This window comes from Panthera uncia (assembly GCF_023721935.1).
Source record: "Panthera uncia isolate 11264 chromosome A1 unlocalized genomic scaffold, Puncia_PCG_1.0 HiC_scaffold_16, whole genome shotgun sequence".
Lineage (NCBI taxonomy): Eukaryota > Metazoa > Chordata > Mammalia > Carnivora > Felidae > Panthera > Panthera uncia.
Genome location: NW_026057576.1, coordinates 68,783,444 through 68,796,333, shown reverse-complemented (window position 1 = coordinate 68,796,333; position 12,890 = coordinate 68,783,444). Strand labels below are relative to the sequence as shown.

At 38.0% G+C, this 12,890-nt stretch overlaps 1 protein-coding gene across 5 annotated transcripts in view; it reads right to left on the bottom strand.

Annotated features, from left to right (window-relative positions):
* PCCA (propionyl-CoA carboxylase subunit alpha) overlaps positions 1-12,890 on the bottom strand; it is a 483,211-nt gene that overhangs the window by 92,123 nt on the left and 378,198 nt on the right. For 4 of the 5 annotated variants that reach the window (XM_049647162.1, XM_049647160.1, XM_049647161.1 and 1 more), the window contains one exon: positions 2,388-2,486. In XM_049647162.1, coding sequence (XP_049503119.1) covers positions 2,388-2,486 — 99 coding nt within the window. Of the gene's footprint in view, positions 1-773; positions 2,183-2,387; positions 2,487-12,890 lie in introns of those variants that run through there. The other variant, XM_049647163.1, reaches the window with a different exon arrangement.

Here is a 12,890-nt window from a genome sequence, read left to right as displayed (position 1 = left end):
ACATATTGGCTTAAAGCATGAAGGAAAGGTACATTATTATCTGAAGAACTCTGATGGAGACAATCAAAAAGTACTATATAGCACAGTGGTTAGAAGGTTAGAAGCTCACACTCTGGGGTCCCAGTGCCAGGGTTCAAATTTCTGCTTAGCTTCTTCCTAGCTTTGTAACCACAGAGAAGTTGCTTAGCTTGCCTCAGTGAAGTGTAATGCTTAACAGCACAGGTCCTACAGCAAGCCTGCCTGGCTCTACCTCCTATCAGCCTCGTGTCCTTGAGGTCACTTACTTTTCTCTGAGCCTCAGTTGCCTCATATACAAAAGTATAAATAATAGTACCCACTTCATACAGTTGCTGTGAAGATGATATGAATACATGAAATGCATTCAGAACTGTGCCTGATACACAGTAAGTACTGTGTATTACTTACCCTCATTATGTTATTAATTTCATGGGAACCACGTTATAGAGACAAAGAGAGTCAACAGTGAATGTTAATGTCCATAAAGAGTGAATAAAATCCATCTATTCTGGAAAGGAAAACTTTCCTCAGCATTTTTTAGGTCAATGAGTTTGTTTGGTTTTTATCCAGTCTACCATTTACCTCTCTGAATGAATTTATTTCCTTCTGATGAAATGGTACTTAACTAGATGCAACACCCTTCTCCAGAGTCAGGGGGGTCTGCGTGAGGGGTCATTTATTTCACATTAATTTTTTTTAATTTATATTTATTTTTGAGAGAGAGAAAGAGACAGAGCATGAGTAGGGGAGGGGCAGAGAGAGAGGGAGACACAGAATCGGAAGCAGGCTCCAGGCTCTCAGCTGTCAGCACAGAGCCCAACACAGGGCTCGAACTCACTAACAGTGAGATCATGACCTGAGCTGAAGTCAGACGTTTAACCAACTGAGCCACCCAGAAGCCCCTAATTTTTTTTTTTTTTTTTTAAGCAAAGAACTTACAAGAATGACAAGGATTTACTGAACAGTATCCCTATGATAGGGAAAATATTTCTGGGAATTATTCTAAATACATATCCAGTATTAATTTAGCTAGAAACTCTACATATAAAAGTGCCATCAGGCTACCTATCTACACAGTCATTGAGAAGGAAGCTGAAAATATGATACACTAATTTGGGTAGTAGGAATTTGTATCTCTCTACTGGCAGGTCATATTATGTCCCCTGACCAGAAAATGCTGCCTGGCCACAGCACATTCAGGGCAGAGCATATTCTATTATACATAAACAAATATCACAAAACCATGTTTTTGGAAGTGTGAAATTATGCAGTGATATTTTTTCCAAGGGTCTCAAAGTATTTCACCTCATAATGAGAATATGAAAGAAAATATGAGAGAATAAATATACTGGGGCAAGCCAGAAAACCAAAGCCAAAATATAAGACTCGGTCCTGAACATTCAATGTTTGTTAGAACCATAAAGATAATCTACCAGTTAAGCCTGGCTTATAAATTAGTTTAGTCATTAAATATTTACCAGGAAGTTTCTAGACTACCTCTGTCTCTAATAGAGATATATGTGAATCTGGTATAGAGAAGTCTTGATCTGTGATTCTGTTGACTTCTCTAGGTTTTAAAAATCAGTTTCCTGTGTAAAATCAAGTTAAGGAAACACAAAAATATTTTTGTAAAAAACAACAACAAAAAGAATGAGCGTTTAATACTGTGGGGTGGGGGTGGGGGTCTGGATTTTTATCTGCATGTGATCGTCACATGTTACGTGGAGTTCTTTGTTTTGTTTTCCCTGGAACCCTCCCCCTCAACTAGGAGGTGAGCTGCAGGAACTCTGGCAGCACCTCCCTTTGTAGCTTCTACTTCAATACGGAAGCCACCGATAGCAAAGAATATTCAGTCAACTCTGGATTTCAAGTCATTTCCTCAATGTAAGAGATTGTATTTTGCAGGGAAAAGAAAGGTTAACATGTTAAGATCACTGAATTTTTAAAAGGCATCAAGGTGTTCTGGCAAGTCCATCTGAACAGCTCACATTTCTGCTGATCGAACAGTACACAATCTCAGTCACACAGAAAAGGAAGGTAACAAAGTCATATTTTATAACTAAAAACCCACAATGGCAACAAAAATGCTATCTTCCCATGTTTTTAGAAAAACACGCAGGATGCTCTGTGTACAACAGTAAATACACTGACACTCCTGGATTGCCTGAAAAAAAGAAAACATCCATTCCTCAGAATAAGACTTGCTTCAAGATCCCCTCAAGAACGAAACAATGTTTTCAACTATGGCATGTATGAGACAGGATAAAATGCAGCCTCTCCCAGCCACTTCTGTCAGTGTTAACCACCCAGGTGCTGGTAAGGATTTTGGACTTGACGGACCCCTCAAAGTAAATCTTCAGAACATTTACCTGCACCGTCCTCGGAGTGCCATCAACGCTGACAGACAATAAGGGTGAAGCCAGGTTCCACGTGCTGGTCACATTTAGTTTCAACCCATCAACTTCCACCTGTTGTGACACCAAATAAGACTGTTACCATGAAGAAAGACAGAAAACTGATCTCAAGTTCACTGCCACATACAAAGCAGCAGCCACTTTAAACAGATGGCTCCCAACAGCCTGTCATGTTTACTGCTCCCGCCATGAGAGACAGGGTCCAACAGGAGTCTTCTTAGCTGTCTCTGGGGAGAGGTGAAGGACCTGGGCACAGCTGCCTCTGGGTACTGAGGTTTCCAGTGATTTCCAGTAAGTAACAAACAGCCTTCTCACTCTAAACCTATCTGGACATGCTACATTTACTGCAATTAGACAAGTAATGCATATAAATTCCAGTGACATTTTGCAACCCACACATCAGGGCTTGCATATAATATCCTCTCCAAGGACCAAGAAAGAACTTTTCCTGTGTTAATTTTAATGAAGGACTGTGCATTGTGATTTTAATTAAACAGAAGCTTTAATTAGGCAAAATTCTTTGGTGTTGAATATTAAAAGTCCATTTGAACTTTGCAAAAGTTGTCATATTTTTGTCAATCTTAAATGACTAATTTCACCAAGTCATCACTTATGAAGATGCCAAAAAAAAAAAAAAAAAAAAACAAAAAAAAAAAACCCATATCTTTTAAAACAGATACTTTTAAGAGAAAAATTCTAATTTCCAAATAAATAATATAAAAGAGAAAACAAGCAAAGCTAAAATAAAAAGTACTGTTAGTTTCTTTCTTTCCTTCACTCACTGATTCCCTAAGTCTTGTATGGGAGAGCTAAGAGAAAATAACAGTATTACATCCACAGTAAACCACATAAGGAAGGGATATTTAAGTTTCAAAATAAAACTGTAGCAAAGTCAAGACACAAGATCCCTAACAATTCCCCCTCTCTCTCAATTCTCTTAAAAGATACTTATTATAATAAAAGACACACAGATATTATTTAGAAGAATAAATGTATCCATATACATCTATACAGACTTTCTGTTTATTTCCACAATAGTGTGGTCATACAGTCTAGAAGCAAAGACATGCTATTGGCTACATAATGAAATGTCAGCTGGACATACATTATGCACTTGCTTGTTTCTGGGTTCAGGAGCCTTCAGGTCCATACAGCACATTTCAGTAACTGGGAAGAAGGAACGACAGCTTGGGTCTCACCTGACATTACTATTTGACTAAGTTAGAGCTGCTTACCACGCTGGAGTATTTAACCTGTCTGAACTTTAGCTGCCAAACTATAATACGGTAAAACTCTATCTGAAAGGGTGCTGTAATATTTTTTTTAATTTTTTAATGTTTATTTAGTTTTGAGAGAGAGAGAGACAGAGTGCAAGCAGGAGAGGGAGAGAGAGAGAGAGAGAGAGAGAGAGAGAGAGAGAGAATATGAAGCAGGCTCCAGGATCTGAGCTGTCAGGTTGCTGTAATATTTAAAAAATTAACATAAAACAGTCTCTACCGATATTCCTACTATAGTAGGTCCTAAACATTTTTTCCCTTTTCCTGTTTCTAATGGTTCCACTTTCCTTAAATGGGTTTTAAAAATAAGGTCAGATATCATGCTATCTCATAAATTATGTACTATTAAAAAGTAGGTGATAAAGATCTGTGAAGCAGAAAGACTATAGTTTTGAGAAGAGCAACATTTTAAAATTATCTATTTAGATAATTAGCCATTAACTGCCCTGGGTGGCTCAGTCGGTTAAGCGTCTGACTTTGACCTAGGTCATGATCTTGTCATTCCCAAGTTCGAGTCCTACATCCAGCTCTGCGCTGACAGCTCAGAGACTGGAGCCTGTTTCAGATTCTGGGTCTCCCTCTCTCTCTGTGCCCCTCCCCCACTCTCACTCTCTTTCTCAAAAATAAATAAAACATTAAAAAAATAAAATAATCTATTTAGCACTTCTTCCTGAATTAAATATCTCCTTATGTAATGGAAGAGTTCCAAAAGAAGCTCCCAAAAGATAGTTTTACAAATATTAAGTGCTAAAAATACCTTTTAAAACTGAGAAAAATATTTGCTTTGACATGATTCCTAAATTTAAAAGGTTAAAAAAGGTCAGTGTTCAATTATAAAAGTTTTATTTGTTAAAATGGAAAGTTAGAGGCTGTAAGGAAAGATTTTTTTAATGACAGGCATTTACAATTTGTATTTGATACTAATTTTAAGTCAATAGGGGTGACAGAATGAAACTGTAATTGTCATCTTTAGGGGTTCTCAGAGAAAATAACCTAACATACTCAAATCATGCAGAAGAGGAACCACTTTACCACAGCCTAAAGTAAACTATTTTATGACTGGTTAAACAAAATGCGGCATATCCATATAACAGAATATCATTTGATAATAAAAAGGAATGAAATGCTGATACATGCTACTACATGGATGAATCTTGAAAACATGCTAACTGAAAAGCCAGTCACAGAGGATCACAAATTATATAGTTCCATTTATAATGAAATGTCCAGAAAAGTCCATACCAACAGAAAATAAATTGGTGGTTGCCTTGAGCTAGGGGTGTGGGGATGGATGGAAGGATTGAGGGGTAACAGCAGTGGGGCATTGGCTTTCTTATTTGATATGATGAACATGTTCTAAAATTGACTGTAGTGATGGTTACACAGCTCTGGGAATATACTACAAGCCACTTAATTGTACAATTTAAATGACTAAAGTGAAGTATATCTCAAAAAAGCTGTGGAAAAATAAGTAACAAATGAAAACAGAAGGGAGAGGTTTTACTTTTTCAAAAGTCAGAAGCAATATTCTGTGAGAAATTAAAGAATTAGACCTAAAAAATGGAGATATATATATATATATATATATATATATATACCATGTTCATGAATTAGAAAAGTTTCAGTATTATCAAGATAGAAGTTCTCTTCCAAACTCATATATATATTCAATGTAATTCCAATCAATATCCCAGCAGGCTTTTTTTTGTTTTGGTAGCTGATTCCAAAATATACAGAGAGAAAAGCAAAGGATATAAAATAGTAAAGATAATTTTGAAAAGTAACAAATTTGGAGAACTCATGCCATTTGACTTCAAGACTTCCCATTAACCTAGAGTAAACAAGATCTGGTGTAAGAATAGAATGAAATGAGAGTTCAGAGACCCATACATAAATGATTAATTGATTTAAAAAAAAAGTGCCAAAATATTAAATGGGGAAAGCATAATTTGTGAATAAATAGTCCTAAAACAATAAACATCCACATTCAAAAAAATAAATCCCAACCTCGATAACACAACATTAAAAAAAAAATCAACTCAAAACAATGAAAACTAAAGGTAAAACCTAAAACTACAAAACTTCTAGATAACAAAGAGATAAAATCTTTATAACCTTGGTCCAGGCAAAGATTTCTTAGGACACAAAAAATACTAATCTTGCAAGAAAAAATAGGTGAATTAGACTTCATCCAAAATTATAAATTTCTGTTTGAAAGACACTGTTAAGAAAAGAAAACCTGAGCCACAAGTTGGGAGAAAATATTTGCAAAAAATATATCTGATAAAGCACTTGAATTCAAAATCTACAAAGAATTCTTTTTTTTTTTTTCATGTTTATTTAGTTTTGAGAGAGAGAGAGAGAGAGAGAGCAGAGACAGAGGGAGACAGAGGATCCCAAGTGGGTTCTGCACTGACATCAGAGTGCCTGATGTGAGGCTCAAATTCATGAACCGTGAGATCATGACCTAAGCCAAAGTCGTAGGCTTAACCAACCAAGCCACACAGGCACCCCAAGAATTCTCTTTTTCAACTCAATAAGAAAACCAACTGAATTTCTTTAAAAATGGGCAAGAGATTTGACCAGAGACTTCATCAGGAAAGACAGATGGGTGACACAAGCACATAACGGGTTGGTCATTAGGAAAAAACCAAAACTATATGAAATAGGGCTACACACCCACTAGAATGGATAAAATGAAAAGTACTGATAATACCAAGCGCTGGCAAACCTGTGAAGCAGGTTTCATACATTGCTGGTGGGAATGCTAAATGGGAGGCCTGCTTTAGAAAACCCCAGAAAAGTAATGATACATACACACAAAGACCTGTTCGTGAATGTTCACAGAAGCTTGTTTATGATAGAATACATACAGCAAAATGTTTACATCAGCCTCAAACTGGAAAACCCCCAAAAGTCCAATGAACTAATTCATGGACAAATATGGTATATCCACACAACAGAAAATTAGCACTAAGCATCTCAAAAGCACTATGCTAAGTGAAAGGAGGCCGGTAAAAAAGGATATAATAGAACATGAGAATGGGGGCACCCAGGTGGCTCAGTCAGTTAACTGTCAAACTCTTGATTTAGGCTCAGATCACGATCTCATAGATTGTGAGATCGAGCCCTGCATCAGGCTCCGAATTGAGCTTGGAGCCTGCTTGGGATTCTTTCTCGCCCTCTTTCTCTGCCCCTCCCCCACTTGCGCACGCACGCGCGTGCTCTCTCTCCCTCAAAAAATAAATACACAAATAAATAAATAAATAAAGGGGAGGAGTGAGATTCCCCCTTAAAAAAAAAAAGAAAAAAGTACATGAGTATGATTCCATCTATAGAACATTCTGGAAAAGGCAGAAATCAGGTCAGCAGTTGCTAGGTGATATGGGTATGAAGATGAGTTTGACTGGCAAAGGGCATGAGGGAACTTTCTGGGGTGACAGAAATGTTTTAAATCTTGATTTTGGTGGTAATAATATAACTACATAGATTTGTCAAAACTCAATAAAACCATACAATTAAAGACTAAATTTTATATTAATTATACCTCAATAAATCTGACTTTCTAAAAACAAAAGCAGAGGGAGAAAAATGAAAGTGGTATTTCTGAACTACCTTTATCTTCCTTTACTGATAAATTAATTTCTTTCCCTGCATCCTCTGCTATTGGATGAGTGGATGTGAATGTTAACTTGGAAAGAAGAATAGAAGGAAAGTTCCTTCCAGATAGAAACATGGGGGGCTGGGGGGGGAGGCCTTTTCAAGTCCCTGTGGATTACATGAAGGAAAGATACAGAGGGAAGATGCAGATATCAGAAATCCGAGACCTCCCCATTTCCTTTTGCATGGGTCCTTGGGAATAGGTGACAGGGAATGGAGACAGATGGATGAAAATATTCTGACAGGTATCAGGTACCCTAAAAATATCTGGGCTGGAGATCTACTTCTGGGATATAGTCTAGGGAAAGCTGCAGGCTTCTACTAAAGCCCAGTACTTAGTGTCACAGCAATCCTAATGTGGCTTATGAAGCAACAGCACAGCACTGATTGAGGAAGAACCTGGAAAGATGACCCAAGCACATCATGATAGGAATCCAGAAGTTTCTACCTATCTTAGTGAGATAACAAAGTCTGGGTCAAGATAAAGACAACATAGTACAAGGGACTCCATGACTGCAGGCAAACAGTACCCAGGACTATGGGTACAGAGGCCTCTTCAATGCCAAAGAGGATGAATCATCGCCTGCCAGTACCCAGTCCAGATCCTTACAGCAAAGCCTAGTAAAGACAGTCTGGGTCTGAGCTCTCCTCCTTACCTCAATAGTTATGAGTGAGTCCAACCACATACCCAAAGGCCCCTTTTACCTGCACCTAACTCCATGCCTCAGTGGAACCTGGAAGGAAAAGAAACCTGAAATACCACAGTTTCTGAAAGATACTGCTTAAACCAAAGGAGCCCAAGATCTTATTTATTACCAAGTGTTTCCTCCCTCTCCCCCCCTTAGTAAAGGTAGAGGGCTTATGAGAAAGAGTACATGCGACAGACATACAGAAACGACATTTCCTTGTACATCTGGGAAGTAATGAGCATAATTTTGAAATGTTACTATACAACTGAAACAAGGAAGCTGTCAAAGCTCCAAATCATAAACTATGAAACACATCTATAAACTTTAAATGAGGGAAAAGAACATGCTGAAAACCACCACCAGCCTTCTCAGGCCTCCAGCCACAAACGGATTTCACCAAGAAGCATAATTCGGAACAGCAGATGCAAGGATTCTATTGATGCTATCATCAGATGAGTGAAATCTCAATGGCTTATACTTATAAGCTACTAGGAGAAGCAGGAAATTTGTACATTTTAATACCATAGAAATACAGGAACAGACTGAAGAATTCTTGTTACTGTGCTATGTACACAGTTTATGCGTAATTCTTTAGCCAAGGGGGACTAAAGCTGCAGATATGGGGTGGAAGTGGCATTTCACTGTTACAACACCGAGAAGCTGACATAAAGAACCCACCCTATGCCAAAAACTAATGGGAAGTGAAATCTAGGACAATGGAAATAACAGATTTGATGAGAGGGTATTATAAGCCTAATTAAAGGAAAAGCCGTGGGCTGTCCATACTTAGACCCAACCACCTACCCCACTGCACATAAATGATGATCAGAAAATAACCAATACTGCATCTTTGCATACAGTTTGCAGAACATACTTTTATCAAGAGGAAAAGGTAAATTAAGAGCATTATAACACAAGAAGAACCACTTGAAGAAACACAGGAAGAGTTCAGATAAATAATTCTGCAAAGTCTCAAAGACGACTGTAGGAAACCTGACTCCTCTTTTAAAAAATGAGCTCAAAGAAGAAAAACAAAGGTTCAAAGAAGAGATCATACAACAACAGAAGGAAATGAAAATCAAGCTGGAAGAACTCAGCAAAAAAATGAAGAGAAAAATAACATTATAGAGATAAAAGCTACTTTAAGAAGCAACCAAAAATAGAATCAATGTGACTAAAAAGAAAGATAAGGGCATGGAGAAATCATATAAAACAGAAAAGACTAGCAATATAAAAACAATTTATAGAGAAGACAACAGATATGAAGGAGGGAGAAATGGGATCCAAAGAATATACAAAATACTTTTTCAGAAAAGCTTAAGAAGAAAAACGAATAAATGTAAATTCAAAGATACGATAGGGTAAAACTTTTCAAACTAAATAAAACCTTAAATTTGTAGAATTCTGCTGTTTATGGAACTTTAAAGATAAAGAATGTTTTATGTGTTACTTAGGCAAAAATAAGAAATCACGCACAAGTAAGGAAAAACATCAGGTCAGCCTAATTGTTCGAGGGCAAAATTGAGATATAAGACCACAGAGCAGTGTGGTATAAGTACTAAAAAAGAAAATGTTGCCCCCAATTTTATACCCAGCCAAGATGTCCTTATATCATAGAAACACATCTTGTAGCCTATAAGAGAACTTAGAACCCTTTCTTTAAAAAAGGGCATATCTATATATTGATATGAAATTTTCCCAAGAAAATACAGAATAGCATATACAGTGTGCTATCATTTGTTAAGAAAAAAAACCCTTCGAAGTGTGTGGTTTTATTATTTTTTTTAATGTAAAGAATATCTCTAGACAAATATATAAGAGGAGTGGGAGGGGTTGAAGGACAGAGATAGAAAGGAGGCTTGCTTTTTACTGCAAATCTATTCATATTTTTAAGTTTTCCTCTTTATGTATATTATATACTAAAAACTTTAAAAGTGAGGAGAAGGATAAGGGCCTATTTTTCCTCTCTCATAGCACCATAAAGTCAATATTTACTTTATACCTTTCACTAACAGGCACGTAACACATAGTAGCTGCTTTTTTAAAACTTCATTTTAGTTAACATAGCAATACTCATTTCAATTTCTCTGGTCATAAATTTATGGATTTCATCTACCAAACCCAATTGTACAGTGTATTTTGGACATTGTCTCTGTATCAACTCTTCCTTATCTGAAAATGAGGGACCTGAAGGAGCAATGCTGAAGATCTCTTTGAGGCTAAAATTCTATGGTTTTATGGTTGCAAAGTTCTTTTTTTAAGATACATTTACACAGTTAATTTCAGACATGGCAAATTCTAATAATTAGAAAGGGATTTTGTTTTGCTTGAGTACCTACGTTTGGGGTTGGAAGGTTTTAAGATCTTTCCTTTGACAAACAAAAGCTAACAAATTAAGTCAAATTCGGTGTGGGTATTAAAAAAACAAATAGACCAAGTGTAAAATGACAAATGACATAATACTCTGAGGCTCAAATAAAATTTCACACCTTTCAAGGCAGATAATATTGTGGAAATGTTCTAGCACTATGAAAACACTAGAATATTCTAAATTATTTTAAAACTCTATTTAAAAAACAACCCAAGGGGTGCCTGGGTGGCTCAGTCGGTTGGGCGTCTGACTTCAGCTCAGGTCATGATCTCACAGTCTGTGAGTTCGAGCCCCACGTCGGGCTCTGTGCTGACAGCTCAGAGCCTGGAGCCTGCTTCGGGTTCTGTGTCTCCCTCTCTCTCTGCTCCTGGCCTGCTCATGCTCTGTCTCTCTCTCTCTCTCAAAAATAAATAAAAACATTAAAAATAAATAAAAATAAAAATAAAAAGCAACCCAAAGACGCCAAATCTCAGTTTAGAAACACTAATTCAGACATAAAGATTTCATGTTTTTAGAGTAAACAGACCTAGGACTCAAGTGCACCAAATTTACATTAATTATCATATTAATTCTGACCCACACTTTTGGCAGATGACCTCCTCTTTGCTTTACCAAAATTGAAGCCACAAGACATAAGTTCTCTTATTTTTTAGCATCATCAACTATTTTCTTTCCTTTACTGAGATCTCACATACCAGCTGCTTTCTCTCCACCTTCAAGCACATACAGGACTTCCACATTTTCACAGATGTGTACTTGACCCACTTGAACCACCAAACTTCTCTCCTTTTCTCTGACAAGTTCTAGAGCAAGTACTCTGCTCCCAATTTCCTACCATGTAACTTTTTCCATTAACCTTCTACAATCTGGCTGCTAAAACTATATTCTGAAAGGCCACAAATCTTCAGCAATTGTATACTCTCTTCTTAATTCTTATTACTCTTCAGGAAGGAAGAGCACTCAAAGGAGGTGATCTTTAAGCTAAGAGCTGAAAAGTGAGTAGAAATCAGTTGGTAGCAGTGAGTGAGTGTGTAGGTGGGTAGGACTATCCAGAGGAAATATCCCAGAGGGAATCTCACGTAAAAAGAAAATCCCAGAGGCAAGAAAGAGCTTGGTTCATATGAAATCAGTGTGTGGGGCACAGAAAACAAAGGTGAGCATAGTACCCAGATAGAGGAGGAGCAGTGGGAAGCACTAAAGGATTCCAATGGGAGAGTAACACCATCAATTTTTATTTTTAAAGATCAGTCTGGCTACAGCTTGAAGAATGAGTCAGATGAAGCAAAAAAGAAAATGGTGACCAGGACTAGATTCTTGGCAGTGGGGATAAGTGGGATACTCAGGAATAGTATTAACTGGAGAAGGAAAGTGAAAAGTATGAATACAGAGGTCATGAAACACAGAGGTCACTAAAGAAAAAGGAGAGGGATGAGTTTATCAGAAAAACAGCACAACTGCCACCTGGTGTCGGCTGCTCAGCCACAGTGGGCAATATGCACATGGAATGATATGAATCTGCCCTTGGCATGTGGTTTTGCCCAGCAACGCTCATGTACTTTGCCTGATGCAGGCATTAAGAAGGTGGGTGGATGGGTTCATCCAAGTTTAGGAATGATGGAAGAATTAAAGGGGTTGAGGAAATTAAGGGTATTTGCAAGCGAATTACTACGGCCAGGGTATCTAAGCTGGATGAAGGATGGAAAAACAGAGGTAGGATCAATGGATGGAGAGAAACTAAAAGGACTAATGGTTGTATTGAGGCAGAGAGACCATAAACTAGTTGCTAGCCTTCAAATGCAGGGAAAGGAACTTAGAGGTTGCCAAGACAGAGGGGAGGTAGTGATGAAGCCAGGTGATGAGAACTTCAAAGAACAAGGATTTTCTAAGAAGGAGGGGACTGTGGTCTAGAATGGTACTAGGGGAAAAAAACAGTCTCGCTTCCCACCTCAGAGGTGCATGTGGTATGGAAGAAAAACCACCAGGTTTCTGTGAAGGCAAGTAAGTGGCAGAATGTTCCAAGAATGTCTGGAGATACAGGGCAGTTTGTTGATAACAAAGCAAGAGATACAGAGGCTACCATGGAAAGGGTTGAGAGGAAGAGGAGAGATCATATCGAAGAGCATGGATGACTGGAGAGGCTTTCAAACAGCCCCACTTCCCTCCATCCTCACACAACCACCTTACCTGCACCTGCCACTGCCTCTCACCTGGGCTCCTGCAACAGACTAGTCAGTCTTCCACAAGCCCCCCCCCCCCCCCCCCCCCCCCCCCCCTCCAACACACAAGTCAGCCTTCCACCACCCCCCCCCCCCCCCCCGATTGGTTCCCTCACTATAGTGCAGAATAGTTTCTTGTAAACATAAAGCTGATCATGTACAAAATCAGAGAGAAAGGGGAAATAAAAAGAGAGTGAGAATGACCAAATAAAGGTCCTGCCAGCTTTTGAAAAGTGCAAACTTCA